Below are 17,687 nucleotides of genomic sequence, written 5' to 3'. Positions count from 1 at the left end.
CATCCCAGCCAGGTCTGTCAGAGGTGTGTGTGTGCTTTGGGGTGGGTGTTGGGCCCCTGAGCTGGGCCAGCATCCCCAGAGGGGTGAGGGAGCTGCTGCAGGCACTGAGCCCTGCCCATGCCCTGCAGCCACTGGAGTGGCCCCGGGGCTCAGCCAGGGCCAGCTCTGGCAGGCTGAGTTTGTCTCTACTCCCTGCCATGAATGCCTGATCCAAGCTCTTGTGCCATCCTTGCTGAGTGCTGCTGCTGTTCAGGCATTCCCTGCCTGGGAGCTGCTCCAGGACGTTTGGTATCAATGGCCTCTCTGCTGCTCACTCCGACTGCATTTTTATTTTCCCTCCCACTCGCCTGCTGGTGGGAGGTGCTGATTCATGCCAGCGACCTACCCAGTCCTGCAGCCCAGAGCAGCCAGGGAGAGCTGAGCTCCTGCCACAGGTGCTGCAGCAAGCCCTGAGCTGGCTCAGTGAAGTGAATGGAGCCAGGGCTGTTTACACCCCAGGGGATTTTCCCCCAGGAATTTATGGTGCTTTGGTGTGCCTGGATGTATCAGGACACATGTTGTTAAAACTGCCATAAGACAGGCAGTATGCATCCTGTGTAAATGTGGCTAATCCTGTGTAAATGTGGCTATTCTATTACTGAGCATTGGTGATTTTGTGTGGGGCATATGTTTTCCCACAACACAGAAGTTCATGTTAAAAATACCCTGTTCTGTAGGCTTTCCCTAATGACTATTTTCCCCCACACACTGGTTAGGCAACAGCATATGCCAGCATTTCTTCCTTAAAAGTAAAATCTGGCACATAGCACACAGAGCATGAAATAAAAAGATGTGATTAAAGCAATAGCTGGAGCTAACCAAAGCCAAAAAACTTCTGGCAGAAAGGTCAAACCTTTTTTAAAATTGCCTTTGCCTGTTTGTTTGCAGATGCTGGGACTTGGGAGGGAAAGTCTTGTAATGAAAGAACAACTGTCATAGAAAATTTGACCCTCAGTACAAGGCAAACAAACTTTCACTTGCATTGGAAGGTAGGTTCTTGTAATGGGAAATGTCAGTCAGCCTTAGGCAGGTGTCACTTTCCAGTGTTTTCCAGTCTCACTGCTGTGAGGGATGAGCCAGGAATGGTGCTAAATGGGTGCTAAAATCAGCACCTCCTGGCCAGAGAAACAGAGTGAGTCTGTAATTAAGGATACTGAGGTGGGGATGCAACACATTTTCAGTGTGACTTCCACCAATTAGTTTTTTCTAAGTTGCCAGCATCTTGTTTTGGGTATCTGAGAGCTTCAAAGAAAGAGTGGAAGGGCAGAGGGCATTTACACCACGTCTCTAACAGCAATTTCCCTCAAAACCCTGCAATTAGAGGTTCAAACAAGAGTAGAGATTCTGCATCTGTGGTCCAGGCCCCCTTGTTTAAGAAGCAGCTCAGCACGTGTTCTGTGAGGCCAGCTTGGTTTCGGTCCTGGTTTTTGCATCTTCCCTGGGTCTGGCTGGTCCCTGGGACAGGCTGAGCACCACATGATAAAGGTGTGAGTGCAGGCAAGTGCCATGGCTGGGTTCTGTCTCTGGGACTGTTCATGCTGCTTGTCTGGTGTTCCAGAATAGCCTGGTTGCACGTGAATTAGTAGGAAAAATGTCCTTCTGGCATGAGGAGACAGACTGCTGTTTTGAGGGCTGGAGGAGTCTTTCCAAAGGCAGCAGTGCATTAGGCTGAAAATGCAAGGTGTGCTGGACAAGCATCAGACTGATTCCTGTGCCCTTCTTCCTGTTCCCATTCCTATGGGGTGATTCTGCAGCTGATTTTTCCCCAAAAACATCAGGCCCAGTGTGCCTCATCTGAGTGCTGGCAAAGCCACGCACTGTGGCTTGGTCTTTCTTACATCCAGGGTAGCAGAGTCTCTTTTCCTGTTTGGATCACATTCCCACCATCAGGGTTACTAGACAAATTTACACAGATGGAGCATCTTCCTGCTATTTTCATTTCCCAAGGCTGCCTTTAAGCTTAAGCCTATTAAGATTTTTTCATAAGCACACAGCATTTCACACAAAGGGCCTAAAAGTCTTAAAATCGGGATATGCAAAAGGAAAAGGATATTCTAAGGGGAAAAGGTGCTAGCAAAATATCCTCCTGCATTTTGCAGGTTGTGCTCTCTCTTTCCTAGGCTTTTCTTGCAATTGGGTTTTGTTCTTTGTGCCAGTGGCGATTCAGACAAAGGTGATGGAAAATTTCTTGGGGGATTCCTTTTCCTTTTGCTGTGTGAATACTGCTGTCATAAAATAGATCTCTCAACACTGTGTTTTCAGTCTGCAATTATCTGCAAGGGCATAATTGAATTATTTTTTTAGCACATACATTGTTCAGTAATAAAAATTTTACTCTGAAATCATTACAGTCTGTTGCAGAAATCTATATGTTTTTATGCTACAAAATGGAAATTTGCCTCTGAAATTTCCATGACACTATCAAGCACAGAACAGTATTGTTCTTACCAAACAGAACCCTTGCTGAGAATCAAAGTGCTATAAATATTTAAAGAAATTAATTACTAAATAAGCCAGAGTAGTGCCCCAGTCTTTAAATATTAAATGGAACATGCACAGTTGACAAAAAGCAGGCAGAAACACTGAATGGGGCAATTTAATGGCCTAAATGTAATTATTTGCAGTGCAAAGGCAACTAATAAAGTAATTTTTGCTTAATGACAAGCAGTACTCAAAATACAAGGGCTTAAGTGTCCACATTTTGCTTGCTGAAAGAAATTTCTATCCTGTTTTTTATTCTCCTGCAGAAGCCTCAAAGTTCACCAAGGAGGTTAATTAGCCAGTGTGAGTGGAAAAAGGGCAGGGGGCATTGGCAGGGGTTGTTTCATGAAGGGTTTTCTTTGGGGCAGCATCTGGGTGTGCAGCTCAGCTGTGCCCACCTGCAGGGAGAGATGCTCCAGCTGCTCTCTGAACATCAGCTGCCTGAGAACTGCTGTCCTGCAGTGATGCTAATCCTCCAAAAGGCAGCCCAGAGAGATGTGGGGCAGCTTTTGGGCACTGTTATTGTCCAGGACTCCTGTCTGGTCAGGGGGTTGGGTGCCCTCACTTCCCCCCTGGTAGAGGAGGAGGCACCCAGGGCTGCAGAGGTTGCTTCTGTTGTCAGCAAGGCAATTTGGTGACAGCTGAGGCTGGGAGAAGGTTTAGTCATAGCCCAGTTTATAAAGCCATGAGTAATTGTGTCAGGGCTGCTTGTGCCCCTGCTCAGATCCAAAAGCTGCATCTTATCTTGATGGCCAATTCCTCTGGAGTGGTTAGTTTGGACTTGGAGTCCAGCAGATCATTTTCAGACATGGAATCAGGTGAGAAGTGGCAGCTCAGAAAAAATGAAGTCTTGTGACTAAAAATGCCAATGGTGCCCACATTATTAGGCAAATTCCAACTTTCTCTTCTAGGAGGAGATGTGCCTGTTGGTTCCCATCAGTGTCATCTTTCCCATGGAGACATTTACCTGTGGAATTACAGGAGCTCACTTGCATTTCCTGCCTGGAGCAAGCAATGCCAGCAAGTTGCTAACTAGGGAAGGACCTAGGAAGTGGCACTTCATGCTGACTGCAGTATGGAAAAATTGCCCCTAGGCTCCAAAGTTCCCTTTCCCCTTTCCTTTCCCCTTTCCTTTCCCCTTTCCTTTCCCTTTCCTTTCCTTTCCTTTCCCCTTTCCTTTCCTTTCCCCTTTCCTTTCCTTTCCCCTTTCCTTTCCTTTCTCCTTTCCTTTCCTTTCCCCTTTCCTTTCCCTTTCCTTCCCCTTTCCTTTCCCCTTTCCTTTCCCCTTTCCCTTTCCTTCCCCTTTCCTTTCCTTTCCCTTTTCCCTTCCCTTCTTCCTTTCCTTTCCCTTTCCTTCCCCTTTCCTTTCCCTTTCCTTTCCCCTTTCCTTTCCCCTTTCCTTTCCCTTTCCTTTCCCTTTCCTTTCCCCTTTCCTTTCCCTTTTCCTTTCCCCTTTCCTTTCCCCTTTCCTTTCCCCTTTCCTTTCCCTTTCCTTTCCCCTTTCCTTTCCCTTTCCTTTCCTTTCCTTTCCCCTTCCTTTCCCTTTCCTTTCCCCTTTCCTTTCCTTTCCTTTCCTTTCCTTTCCTTTCCTTTCCTTTCCCTTTCCTTTCCCTTTTCCTTTCCTCCTTTCCTTTCCCCTTCCTTTCCCCTTTTTTTTTCCTTTCCTTTCCTTTCCTTCTTTCCCTTTCTTTCCCTTCCCCTTTCCTTTCCCTTTCCTTTCCTTTCTTCCTTTCCCTTTCCTTCTTTCCCCTTCCTTCCTTCCCTTTCTTTCTTTCCCTTTCTTTCCCCTTTCCTTTCCTTTCTTTCCCCTTTCCTTTCTCCTTCTTTCCTTCCTTTCCTTCTTCCTTCTTCCTTTCCTTTCCTTCCTTTCCTTTCTTCTTTCTTTCCTTTCCCCTTTCCTTTCCCCTTTCCTTTCCCCTTTCCTATCTATCTCTGTCTGTCTGTCTATCTATCTATCTACCTATAATTTTAAACTTATTTTTGTATTGCAGCACAATCCAGTTTTCTGCCATCTGATCTAACAGAGAGAAGGCTGACTGGGGAGGAAGAGAGGTGTGTGAGCAGTATATGGGAAAATGTTCTGTGGAAAACCTGGGATGTTGGATAAATGGTTGTGGTTATACTTGGTCTTCCCTCTCTCACCTCTGTTTTGGGCTTGAGTTTGTTTTGGGTTTGGTGGTTTCTTTTCTTTCCTTCTGCAGCCTGTGAGTGTATCCAGAAGCCCTGAGGATTTCTGTCAGGAGCACACGGCTTTTTCCAGAAGACCACAGCAGGGTCTGTGCATGTATTTTTCATACCATTTAATAGTTATGACATCCCTTGTAGTCTTATTTTAAACCTCTTTTCAGTTGGGCCATACAATATTTGACCTCATTTCTGTGGAATAGATACATCACTGAAAAACAGGAGCTAGAAGGATCCTGCATGGAAGAGTAGAGGGTTACAAGTGAAGAAATTTTTTTTTTTTTAAGAAGACTAAGAAAGACAATTCAGGAAGAGTTGGACCGAACTTTTAAGGTTCTCAAGCAAAAATACCCTGTAAATTCTTTGAATTTTTTAATGAAGAAAGTCTTTTGACACTAAAGACTGGAAGTCAGTTTCTAGCAGCTTTTTCTGCACTGCCTAAGTGTATGTGGCATGAATAAAACCCACAGTGTGAGGTGCTATATAAATACAGAAAACTAAAAAAAGATATTTGCCCGTGCTACAGAAATCACCCATCTGTACCACACAGGGTCTCAGCTGCAGCTCAGCTTGCTGGGCACTGGTGCCATGTGGTAAGGCCACAGGTGGTGACAGTCCTGTTCCACTTTTGTGCGAGAAGGACCCAAAAATGTGTCAGCTGTGCAGCTCCACCATCCCTTATGTTGCAATGAGCATTGCATATGGCAAGATTTCTGAAAGGATTTTGGTTTTGTTAGGGAAGCTGGATAGATGGTGGCCTTCAGGTGCAATTGTCTTTCTCCAGACCCATCCTCTCAGCACCTCCTGAATGAAGGAGCTGAGTTTGTTCATAAAATGGGCTGCAGTATTTTAATGCCATGAAAACTAATTGGCATGTAAGAATGAAGATAATCCCCACTAGCACACCTAATTAGAAGAGCAATCCTCATTTTCCTCATGAAGTCTCCGCTCAATTTAGAAGGAGCTCAGGCACAGAAATTGCTTGTCATCCTTTGAAGTTTCAGCTTCTAGTAAGAGCCAAATGTGTAACTTTCTAAAGCATTTGTATTTGAGAGAATCCCACAGGATAAATAGTGTTTATTCATAGAGCAGTAGATTGTCACAACATTGCCAGGCATGGATGTCACTGCAGTCAGAGTACTGACACATCTGAGAAAGGAGGTTGGGGTGTGCCACTCACAGTGATCAAATGAAATGTGCCTTTGCCTGCAGTAATCCTGATTTAGTGCAGTCACAGCTCTCTCCTGATCTGCAGAGAAACTCACCCCAGCTGATACCTGGCTGTAAAAGTCCACGTGAAGTGACAGTGCCTTGAGAACAGAGGCTGACTTAATTAATTAACTGTGGGCAAGATGCTTGGATGCTCTGGTTTTCCAGTGCTGGCAGAAGAGTCTGTGGGATCCTGTTCTGGAATCCTGCCCCGAAGACAGAGTTGGATATACTCCAACCACTTCTGTCCCTACTCCTGTCACAGGCCTCCTACAACATTTGCAAATCTTTGTCACCTCGACCCTCATCAAATCTGAAGGTGCTCCCATGCAGACCCTGATGTAACTGATGGCAAAGCATGCTACTTATATGCCTGCAGAAGCAGAGAATACATAAAAGGCAAATGATTCACTTAAAATTCTTTCTCATGAGCAGCTGAAGAGCTTGAGGCCAATCTGAATCCTCACACAGACAGAGGAGGATAAGGGGGCCTTGGAGCCAGGGAAATTTGTCAGTCTTTTGAAACAGGCTCTTGACTTCCCAAAGCCAAGACTGGAGATTCCTAAAGAAGCAGCTGCCTGTGGAGATGGGGCTGGCATAGGCAGTACAGAACAGCATGAGGAGGGAGATTGGGAGGTGTTGAAGGTGGTTTGTCTTCCATGCCCTGGTGACTGGGTTGTGTTACTTTGCAGAAATGGCAAACTGAATGCAAGGTGAACAAGGTGTCTGGCTTGGCCTCCTGGTGTCTCCTCCAGGCTGTCTCCTGAAGCAGGCTTCAAATGGAGCTGGAATTCTGCTTCCTGCTGGTGAGTTGGTTTGGAGCACTGTGCTTGTGTCCTGTTTTGTGTCTCTAAAGGCCGTGTGGCTGTAGCAGCCTGCCATTGTGAATGGACAATAGAATGGCACAGGAATGATAACAGAGGGAACTGCCAGCTTGGTGTACAGATCCATTGTCCTCCTGGAGCACTGGCAGTTAGAGGGCCATCTGCTTGGCTCTCAAACAAAAAAGAAAGCTGTAAATACACTTAAAATTGGAGATGGCCCTCTGAGGGTTAATGAAAACCAAAAGGAGTTCTGGTCTTTGCCTGGCTCTGAAGGGAACCGGGTGGAGCATTCAGATTTCCTCGTTTTAACTTGTCATTTAAGCTTTTTATTCCACTACGGACTAATTGGGACAGCAGGGGCTGTTAAAGGAAACGATGTAAAACTTGATCTCTGTATGCTTCCTCTGGCTCCCCAGAGCATCATCACAGTAAATAAGAGGTTTGCCTGTGGAGATGGATGCTGAGAGCAGTGATTTCCCTGGTAGAACTGTTGGGGAATACTGCGTGCCATTCCCTCCCTAGGTGCCATAAGCACTGGGATTGCTTCCCCATCGGGGTCTGGGTGTACTGGATAGGGGGTGGGGGAAGCAGTGAGAGGAGGGAGCAGCGAGGAGAGAAGAAGGGACAAAAACCTTGCAGGAGGAAAGGCTGCAGCAGCACCTGAAGAGGCTTTGATCGGAAAAGGGTGTGGAAGCGCGGCGGTGATTCCTTGTGGAAGCTGTTTGAGGGATGGCTTACCGCACCTCCTCCCTTCGGCATCGTCTGACGGTGGGAAAGACCTAAGGACGCTACCGCATCCTCCGAGCTGGAGAAAGAGGCAGGGAAGCCCTGCTTTCCCCTTTGCTGGGGCACGGCGGGGCAGGGCTGTACGGGGGTGTTGGAAGTGTTGGTCGGGGATCGGGCAAGGGCGGCTGCGGTGGTTACCGGGGAAGGGAAAGCGAGCTCGGCTTGCCCAGCCTGTGAGAAAGTTGCCGAGGAGAGGAGAGGAGAGGAGAGGAGAGGAGAGGAGAGGAGAGGAGAGGAGAGGAGAGGAGAGCGGGGGCGGCAGCGCCGGGGGCTCGCAGTGACGCAGCTCCGGCGGGGCCCCCCGCCCGCTCCTCCGCCCCCGCTCCCCTTTTAAGCCGCGCCGGAGCTGCCGAGCGCAGCCGAGCCGAGCCGAGCCGAGATGGGGCCGCCGGCGCTGCTCGCCCTCCTGACGGCCGCCGCCCTGGCAGGTGAGCGGGGACGGGGAGAGCGCTGGGAACGGCGGGGAGCGGCGAAGGGATGGATAGATGGACGGACGGACGGACGGGCTGGCTGGCTCCGGGGAGGCGGCGGTGGGTGCGGGACCCGCAGCCCGGGGTCGCCCCTCGGGAAGGGGCGGCGGGGATGGCGCTGGGAGAGAGCTCCCCGCCTGCTCCGCCTTTATTTTTATCCCGGTCTTTGCACAAAGACTTCTCGGTGCCGCTTCGTTCCAGCGGTGCTGCTGGGCTTGTGCCAGCCGGTGCTGGATGCCGGGAGGTGATGGCAAAGTAGCGGCTCTGCGGGTTTAACTAGCAGAGATTTTAATTTTTTTGCACGCGGCATTAAATACAAAAACCCCACGGTGAAATGAACCTTAAACACAATAGAATGAGGTGGTGGCTTGGCTCTGTAGTGTTTTATGCATACTTACATCATTGGTTGAAAGAGTCGGTGTCATTCTGGGTTGAGTATTTTTGGCTTTAGGTCTGTTAGAAGTCTCCACGCTTCTGGGACTTGCACAGAGACTGTGAGGAAGTTGGCTGCCTTCAAGTGCCTTTATTGAAATCAAAGAGGGAGGGTGGGATACGGAGGGGAAGAGACCCCAGCACAGAGAAGCTCACACACTTATACCATAGATTCTATGGGGGTTTATTACCAAATATTTTTTCCTGTTTATCAAAGGTTTATCCTGTTTATCAAAGTACCTGATCAAACAGATCAAGTACTTTACATCCTTTGTGGCTATTGTGCTTTCAAATGTTGAACTGGTTAGACATTAATTTCAAGAACTTTCTAGTACTCCTGCAAATCAATATGCCTAAATTTCAGTGATCCTGCCTAGGAAGACACTGTGACATTTTGGTGAGGAATGACACTGCACTGAGTCATCTGCGCTGATGAAACAAAGCCATGTGGGGATTTCATCAGGGACCCACCTGAAGATCTGTTCTAATCTTGGAGATGGAAGCAAAATCCTTGTGAATTTGTCCTGCATTTATCATTTCTCATGATATTCATCAACTCTCCGCAATTAAGCAAAATCAAATAATCTGATCACAACTGCCTGGGCAGAGCTGGTTCAGGAGGGTAAAGCAGAGCCAGGGCTCAGCTGTGCTCGTGGGGCTGTGGTTTGTTTCGTGCTGTGTGTTCAGGGGCAAGGTTTCCATGCTGGCACATGCTCTGCCTTTGCTCTGCTCTGGAGCCCTGCCTGCTGTGCTCCTGCAAGGCCATGGGTGGGTGTCCTGCTGCCTGAGCCCGCTGTCCCTGTCAGGGTGGTGGCCTCACCCCTCCTGAGCACACCTGGGGATGATGGCAGCTGTGTTGGCCAGCACCTTCGGGTGGCAGGTGGCCCCAAGGGAGCTCTTGCCAGCTGGCACTGCCAGCCCTGGGTAAAGTGGGGCACTGCTGGCTCCCCACTGCCTTCCTGGCCCAGCCCTGGCAGAGCAACTGCCTCAGGGAGTTATTTCAGGCTCTGGCGTGGATTGGAGCCTCATCCTGTTTCTCCAGACAGGTTAATATGAGGTTTGTCCAATACCATTTGGTTCTCCTGACACTGTTATGATGCTCCCTCTTTGTTCATGCTGCCTTTCATTGTTAATCAAGCTCTTGGGAGCTTTTGAATGACAGCAAAGACAGTGGGTACAACCTGACTTTGTCTTCCTGTGCCACTGACAGCACTCAGGGGGTGGCCTGAGGTAGGAAAAGATGTCCAGGAGTTTTTCTGCTCTGTGCTTTATTCCATCCTGGGTGTCACTCACAGCAGATGTGCTGTGGCTGCATCACTCAAAGGACAAAATCAATGCTTGCCCTGGAGCCTGTCAGGTTTTCACAGGGGCTGGAGGAGCAGAGGAGCCTCCCAAGAAGAGCTCATGAAGGGGCCCATACCTGTGAGTGGAGCCTGGGGATGTAATAGCAACATCCCCAACACCTGTGGGACTGAGAGAATCTCTTTTTAAGACTAACACTTGTTTTGGTGGGAGGGCTTTGTCTCCTGCCTGCAGCAGCCTGGCAATGATTTGCATACTGGGTTAGTGAAGGAGCTGGAGCCGCCTCAGGCAGCTCTGAACGCCCGAGCTGCGGGAGAGGCTTGGCTCTGAGCTGCACCATCCCCTCACACACCACCTGCCACTCTGGGGGAGGCATGCAGTGCTATTTTTGGGGAATCCCTGCTGTGCTCTCCTTGTGTGGGTTCCCTTCTCTGATGGCACTTGTATAGGCAGGGAAGGGCTGGGGGCTGGAGAAGCACATCCCTGCATGTGTGTTTGGGGGAGAGCACAGAAATATCAGTTATTAGTGTATGATGCTCAGCTATTACACTCTGAGTCAGTGCTCCAGGGGATGTCTGCTTCCTCTGCCAGCACAGAGAATAAAAATGTTGTGTTCTTTAAATAGTGCAGGGCTACGTGCTCCTGTCTTCCTTGGGACAGTGCTCATTCTCCTGATGCTGAGAGTAAAACTGACCTCCTTTATCTCCATGATGTGCTGTGTGCTCATCTGTTTCAGGAGGTCTCTCACTGACCCAGCCAGAGAGAGGTCATGGTTGTATTTAGGACTCTCTGACCCGTATGAGAACTTCAGGGCTGCACCTCAAGCTCTGTGTGTGTGTGTGCTGTGATTCTGCACCTTGGGAGGCCTGCACTGCCAGGATTCAACAGGCCCTGCTTCCACACACTGCTGTGGGGTGCCACAGGGGCTTAACCTCGCTCCTGGAAAGCTCCAGGTGCATGGGAATTGACACAGCTCATTAATAACACACAGCACATTTATAACACACAGTTCATTAATAACACACAGCAGCCAAGCTCATTAACCAGCTGGAGACATTGCAGCAGTGATGGCAAAATCAGGCAGCACGGAGGTTTTATGGGCAGTAGTTTCTTTCCAAAAGCAAATTCCTTGGCCCAGGTACAGTAGAACTGGTGTAAGAAGGTGTGAGTTATCCCACATGTCCCCAGGGCACAGAGAGTGAGGGATGGGTTGTACTGCCTCCTTCCAGAGTGGTTTTCCACTGAGATTTGAGGGGGTTTTGCTTATTTCTTGGAATGATAATGGACCACTCAGGGAATGGAAATTTTCTTGTCTCTTCTGGCTCTCACCATCCTTGCAGGAGCCACCTCCAAGTGAGACAACATTTCTCCAGCAGGACTGGGACAGTAGCTGCTTTAAAGTCTTAAAGACTGGTCTGCTGTTGGCAAGGGGAGCACCTAGAGCTTCTCCAAGAAGCCAAAAGATTCTCAGAGTGCAGACAGGCCTTGGTTGTTGGGTTTATTTTTTTTAACAGGTGCAGCTACATAAGGACCTGGTTTGAAGTAAAGTTCCATTTTGGAATTTGAACGTGGCTTTCTTTGGTGTTGCATTTTTTGTGGGTGGGATTATTCTTGGTGTATATTATTTTAGTGCTACAAATGTTACCATGCCTCTTCTCTCCTGCTATGCCTCAATTTTAGGTGGCTTTTCCATCCAAATAAGGAAAGATTTCTTGTGGAATGTGCCTGGTTTAGTTGACTGCCAACCCAAAACCCAAGCTGCCTCATCAGACCAATTTGACTGAGGACTCCTGTCAGTGATGCTTGTGTTAATGAATCTCTAATAATTGGTTTTTCTTCCAGGTGCCAGCACAATTCCAGTGGAGAAAGACCATACTGAAGAAATGGTGAGTAGCTGCTTGTCAAACCAGCCTCAGAAAATACCAGTGATGTGTTTCCCATTTCTTTAAACTCTCAGGACAATGCTTCATTTTTTTCCTAAGGGTAAATTTTTTAAAAGCTGATGGCTGGTGTGAGACTCAGAGTGCCTTTAGCTGCCAGGAGATGCCTGCCTGCACCTCAGTGTGTTTGGTGGAAATGGGAGCTGCCTCTTGTGTCAGTGTGGTACTTGTGAAGCTCTGCATTGTACAGCTGCTTGAAAAGTGATCTGAAATGTTGCACAGTACATGTTATTGTACTGACAGCTTTGAGGAAAGATGAAATGCCTACAGTTACCTACTGTGTTACAGACTCACTGCTGTAGTCCTTCCTCTTCTTCTGTGGAAAGAGATCTCCCCCTGTGTGATTAAATAAATGCCATCAGCTGCTCCCAGAGCTGACACCAGACCCCCTGCACTGGTTGTTGCTGTGATCATTTAGATCAGCAAACACCTGGTGATAACCAGAAATTGTTAAAAGACAAATGGCTCTGTAAATGTTTCATTGTCTCCTCCCAGTCATCCCCACAGATTGTACCCCCACAAACAGGAGCACTTGTTCTCACCATCAACTTCAGCACCTGAAAATCATTTTATATAGAGGACATTCTTTGGTAGTGCTTAGAATTAGAGCACATTGTGTGACTTCCCTAAATCAATCAATTTTCTCTGCTCCAGACAGCCCAGTTGAATGTTCAGTGCTAAAGACCAGGCAGGACTCAGAGCACACAGAGGTGGAAAGGTGTGGAGTGTGTCCCTGACAGAGGACATGGAGGTGTTTTAGTGTATTGGCAGTCCAGACTGCCTGTGCAGCATCCTCATATGGCAGATCCTACAGGATAATCCTCATCCTTTGAATGTGTGTTGTGCCTGTTTATTTTATAGGGTGTGTTACCACATGTTGTTTGACTTTCCTTTGTACTGAGTAGGGTATTTAATATTTTAAAAGGTACAAAAGAAGCCCCTTAGCTCTGCAAACAAAAGGGGAGATAAAAAGACCTGTCTGTTCTCTTCCTGCTGGTACAGGAGTGAGGGGCAGAGCCCAAATGTACAGGATTACTCAAAACTCATTAATAATAACAGCCTGAACTCTCATCTCCAACAGGCTTTTCTACCAGCTGGGTCAGAAGTAAAGTGTCCATTTTTGCCATGAGGGTTTCTCTCCTGTTTTGTCTCCTCCAGGTGACGCGGTGCATTGTGGAGGTTCTGTCCAACGCTCTGTCTAAGCCCAATGCACCCCCCATTAATCCTGAATGCAAAGAAATCCTGAAGAAGAGTAAGTACAACGTTATCTGCACTCAGGAAAGGAGTTTGGTGCATGGATTCTCTCTGGTGATGGAGCTGGTGAAACTGGTGCCTCCAAATTTCAGTGCCAGAATTCTGGTGTCCTTCTGTCTGTACCTCTCAGGGAACAAACAGCCTGACCTGGGAATTCTCAGGGGTTCTTGCCTGACACTTGTGGCTCCCTCCTTGAACCACCTGGAGAATCTGAGAGGACTTGACAAACTCTTTAGGTAGCCTGAGAAGATGAAGCATAACTATTGCAAAACATCAGATTTCTTTGATTTTTTTTTTAGTCAATTTTGAAAAAAACTTTAAAAATTTACAAAAAAGAATCTCTGGTGTTTTGGGTAGCTCAGAATAGATGGTTGTATTTTTATTGTGAATAAGCATCTGTGATGGGCCTGCTCTGGCATTCAAAGAACTGAACACAACTCCAGATCCCATTGTTTTTAATGGGAATGAGAGCTAGCTTGACTCAGTACTAAAAATGTGATCACAAAAAAAAAACAAAGAAGGAAATTTATTCTGGAAAATCCAGGGGAACTTGTAAAATGCCTATTTAAGTGGAGTTAATTAGTTAGTTAATCCTTTTCTAGGCAAGCATACAAAATAGTGGCAAACTAATGATTTTGAAAACAGAATTAAGAAATCAGTTCTGTCCAAATTTCCTTGGTACTTTGGGAAGCCAGTCATGTCTTTGAAATAACACTTCAGTGGAGGGTTGGATTACTCCATGATGCTGCCTTTGTTCTTGTAGGTGATAAAAATGACAGAGAGAGAAGTGAAAACGAACAGCCTGAAGTGAGGCATCCCAAGGACCCAGCAGAGACTGAAAAACATCCTCCTGGGAGCATGGAGAAAGAACAGAGGCAGGCAGAAGAGGAATCTAAAAAGTACACAGAAGGAGGTGATGAGGAGAAACTTGCTCATGAGGAAGGTAAAAGCGAGGAGGAGGAGGAGGCTGGACACCACACACCTGCTCAGGATGAGACACTTCACGTGGAAGAAAAGAAGCACTACCAGGAAATTGGGAGAGAGGAGGAGAGGAATTACCACAGTGAGGAGGAAAGCAAAGAGGGGAAGTGTTGTGAGGATGTGGAGGCTGCTGTTGTCACCAAGAAGTCCCACTCTGAGGGCATGAGTGTGGATGAGTTCCGTGGTGGGAGTGATCAGAGCCCCAGGGGCCGCTGGCACCTGGAGGAGGGAATGCAGAGCCCTTCCAAACAAATTCGGGAAGGTGAAGAGGGAGAGGAAGGAAGGAGTGAGAAATACCACCATGAGTCTCAGGAACGTGGCTTCTCCCACCAGCAGCAGCGTGAAGCATCCGAGGAGAGCGAAGAAAGAGAGGAGGGAAAGGAGCCCTTCAGAGGCAAAGGTTATCATGGGAAGCACAGGGAAGGTGACTCCAGTGAAGAGAAGAGGGGCCATGGTGGTGAGAGGGGGGAACCAGCAGAGGGATCACACCTGGGGGAGGCCAATCTCTGGGAGCAGTGGAAGCAGCGACAGAAACATGAGGAAGAGTCTGAGGAGAAGGGTGGCTCTCCTGGCAGGCGTGGGCCCGAGGGGCTGCAGCAGGAGGGGCCTGCAGAGCGGGGCAGTGAGGAGCTCAGCTGGCAGCAGAGCCAGGAGAGCAGGGACGAGGAAAACAAGAGGCACCACCACAGTGAGGAGAGCAGTGAGAAGTGGCACGAGGAGAGGAGGCAGCGCAGTGGATCCCACCATCCTGGGGGCAGGATGCACCTTGCTGATGGAAGCCAGGAGGAGCTGGCCAGGTACCTCAGCCAGGAGAGGCAGCGCCGTGTGGGAGGGAGAGCCCGCGGAGGGAACAGGCAACAGGAGGGGGCCCAGAAGGCCCGAGAGCACAAGGGCCAGGCCAGCAGGCACTACAGCACTGAGGACAGCCTGGAGGAGGAGGAGGAGGTGGAAAAGAAGCATCACAGCAGTGACCAGGTGGGAAATGAAGAGGAGGAAAGGTTTGCAGAGAGAGAAGAGTACAGAGGCCATCTCCCTGCAGAGAAAGAGAAGAGAACTGCAGCATCCTACAGGCCGTTCTACCCACTGGTGTGGTGGAAAAGCCAGCACTTGGACAAGAGGGACAGTGCAGGGGAGCAGCTTCTGGAGGGCAGGGAGGAAGGCAGGCCTGCCCTGAGTGAGAAGAGCCTTTTCCCTGAGTACAATGACTACGAGTGGTGGTCAGAAAAGCAAATCCAGAGCGCTCTGAAGCACAGGCGCAGCGAGAAGAGGAATCCTGGCAAAGCGAACAGATACGATGTGGAAAGGCAGTACAACAAGATGGATCAACTTGCACAACTTCTCAACTACAGGAAGAAGTCAGCTGAACTCCCAGGGCTGTACAGCTCTGGAGAAGACCTGAAGAAGCGTCGGGTGGCTGGCAGTGACAGAAGGAGCCTAAGCCAGAGGCCCCTGACAGAAGAGGAGGTAAGTGCACAGCAGTTTGTCTGAAAAGCTGGGGGAAACACTCCCAAATCCATTCCCAAGGCAGCTGGGAAACTGCACAGAAAAACACAAAGATTAAGTCACAGTTAAGGTGTGGTAGATCTTCAATGATTTAAAAATTTGCTTTCTTTGAACAGTGGAATTTTGAGTTTGCTGAACTACCCCAGGGCACAATTTGTGGGATAAAGGCACAGCTCCTGTCTGCTGCAAGGCAGGAAGGGAAGGATTTTGTTCCCCTTTGGGCCCTGCCTCTCCCTCGAGGCTCCACAGACTGACAAAACAAAGGTGCCATTGTAGCAGGAGCAGAGGGAAAACTGACAAGCACCACTTGGGCTCTCGGGTTGTTTTAAATACCCAGCTGAAAAGTGAGTTGGATGTATAGAGGGAAATCAGCTACCCATGGACTTCCCAGCTGGAATTGCAGAGCAGAACCTGCACCTGTAAGTCCAGTTCCTATGTGCAGTTCCCACGTAGTGAATCCTTTTTGTTGGACTTCCTGTTCTGCTCCAGCATCCAGGAAAACTGAGCCTACAGCCATCAGTTAGCTCCCCTCAGGCACATCCTCCTGGTGTGTCAGTGTGTCCGTGCAATGTTCAGAGCTGCACATGATTTATTTAACCAGATGTGCATTGGTGTTAACGAGCCATCAGGTAAAGGCTCGGTGCACAAAGCTCCTCCTGCTCTCCATGCCTGAGGAGCGGTGCCCTCACTGCCCCGTGCTGGCTGTGGGACCTGCAGGGACAGCAGCTGCAGCTGTGACATGGCAGGAGGCCACCTATGGATGGTTATGGTGCTTTAAATCTACAAAGATGAGGCTGTAATTAGGGCCGGCTCTCACAATTAAAATTTTGATGCTTTCCCCAGCCCATGTTCAATCCAAAGCAGGGAATTTCAGCAATCTCCCAAGTCTTTGTGCACTGCTGTTAACACCTGCTCTGCCCAGGGACTGGGAAGTGGCAGGACAGAATCTGCCTTGGAAATGGCTTTTCCTCTCCTTTCCCTGGAACAAAACATTTCCCAGCGTTAACAGCAATGTGTGAAACGCTCTGTTTTCCCAGGAGAAGCAGCTGGAAAACCTGGCCACCATGGATCTGGAGCTGCAGAACATAGCAGAGAAGATCAACAGCCTCAGGAGAGGCTGAAGGTGTCCCGTGTTGTGTGGTAAAGTCACTGCCACTGGATTGTTGTTTGCCCCAAACCCAGGAAATTCTGTTCCCTGTCCACTCTTGTGTAGTGATTTACACAGCTGAAAGTGTCTTTAATTTGCTGTTATGCTCCTGAGACCTGAATGGCATGAATTTTAGTAACATAACCTTTCATGTGGGCAGGTATTTTTAATATGCTTTTGGAGATAATTGTGTTAGTGTTCTTCAGGAATATATTTGTCTGAGTTTGCAATAATAAAAACCATTGATCTTGGACCAAACCTTCTCCTTGTTCATGTGGCTGCTGGGGTGATCTCAGTGAGCTGGTCAGGTGTGTAGATTGTCCACAGAACAGTGGTGCTCCAACACTCTTAAAAGTTACAAGGAGCCCATCTGTGCATTTTGTTTGTCACTTTGCATGGGCATGAGAGGGAACAAGGACTCTGAAATCTCAATAGTGATTTATTTCTTGTTTGCTTCCTCATTTTCACTGCATTTTACAAGGATTATGGCACATTTGAAAACTGGGTTGAGACTGTGTCAGTGTCACTACTGGTGAAGTGGAGCCAGTTTGGCCTTGACCCAAATTAACTCCCCAACATTGTTTATTGCTCAAACTGCTCCATTATGCAAATATGTTTTTCCCATGTCATTGTTTTGTATTGTCACAGTATCTAGGATAAGCAGCTGTCTACAATGAAGAGATGGTGAAATCTACCTCCTCTCCTTTTATGGGTTGTTCACATAAGGAGAAGAAAAGGGAAGAGAAACTTCCCAAAAAGTAGAAAAACAACACTGGGAAGTTTACAAAAAGCAGAGGTAGATAAAACCTGAAGATGTAGTGTACCTGTTCTCCCAAGGGGAACCCTAAACTGCTTCTTTCCATGAAATACAACCCATTTTCAGCTAAAGCTGCCCTAAAAGAGCATTACTTTCCTCAAAATACTGAATTTTACAGCTTTATTGAGTCTCAGCACTAGATCCCAAAGCTCCAGGTTCTGTCCAGACACTGATGAGGGAGTTCCAGAATGGAGGCCAAGCCCTCCTGGCCCTACAAGCTCCCACTGGGGTGTAATGGGGTGCAGCCAGCAGAGTACTGTCCTCCTCAAGCCTATGCTGGACCCTTTTATTCCCCAAAAGAGGGAAAAGTAAGAAAAA

At 48.2% G+C, this 17,687-nt stretch overlaps 2 protein-coding genes across 3 annotated transcripts in view; both read left to right on the top strand.

Annotated features, from left to right (window-relative positions):
• Positions 1–947, top strand: part of SHLD1 (shieldin complex subunit 1) — a 37,625-nt gene extending 36,678 nt beyond the window's left edge. The window contains exon 5 of the transcript XR_010439645.1: positions 928–947. The gene's annotated coding sequence lies outside the window, so the exon portion shown is untranslated. The remainder of the gene's footprint in view (positions 1–927) is intronic.
• A 5,658-nt stretch (positions 948–6,605) lies between these two features.
• On the top strand, positions 6,606–16,810 carry CHGB (chromogranin B). Of its 2 annotated transcripts, none has more exons than XM_064709268.1 (5): positions 6,606–6,719; positions 11,570–11,613; positions 12,826–12,919; positions 13,685–15,366; positions 16,443–16,810. In XM_064709268.1, exons 1-5 carry the CDS (start codon positions 6,620–6,622, stop codon positions 16,524–16,526), a joined length of 2,004 nt encoding a protein of 667 aa, XP_064565338.1. In that variant the 5' UTR covers positions 6,606–6,619; the 3' UTR covers positions 16,527–16,810. The 2 variants fall into 2 exon arrangements, with proteins under 2 accessions (XP_064565338.1, XP_064565340.1); XM_064709270.1 differs by lacking the exon at positions 6,606–6,719 and adding an exon at positions 7,789–7,951.
• Positions 16,811–17,687: the final 877 nt, after the last annotated feature.

Source organism: Zonotrichia leucophrys, chromosome 3 (genome assembly GCF_028769735.1).
Source record: "Zonotrichia leucophrys gambelii isolate GWCS_2022_RI chromosome 3, RI_Zleu_2.0, whole genome shotgun sequence".
In the NCBI taxonomy this organism is placed as follows: Eukaryota; Metazoa; Chordata; class Aves; order Passeriformes; family Passerellidae; genus Zonotrichia; species Zonotrichia leucophrys.
The sequence above is the reverse complement of the archived record's forward strand: the minus strand, read 5'-3'. Positions and strand labels throughout refer to the sequence as shown.

What these genes read in the sequence shown, in the direction of transcription:
- CHGB (XM_064709268.1), top strand. Translation starts at nt 6,620, where the DNA reads ATGCAAGGTGAACAAGGTGTCTGGCTTGGCCTCCTGGTGTCTCCTCCA. An exon ending in TGGAATTCTGCTTCCTGCTG is followed by an intron (nt 6,720 to 11,569) that starts GTGAGTTGGTTT and finishes TTTTTCTTCCAG; the next exon opens with GTGCCAGCACAATTCCAGTG. An exon ending in CAAAGAAATCCTGAAGAAGA is followed by an intron (nt 12,920 to 13,684) that starts GTAAGTACAACG and finishes TTGTTCTTGTAG; the next exon opens with GTGATAAAAATGACAGAGAG.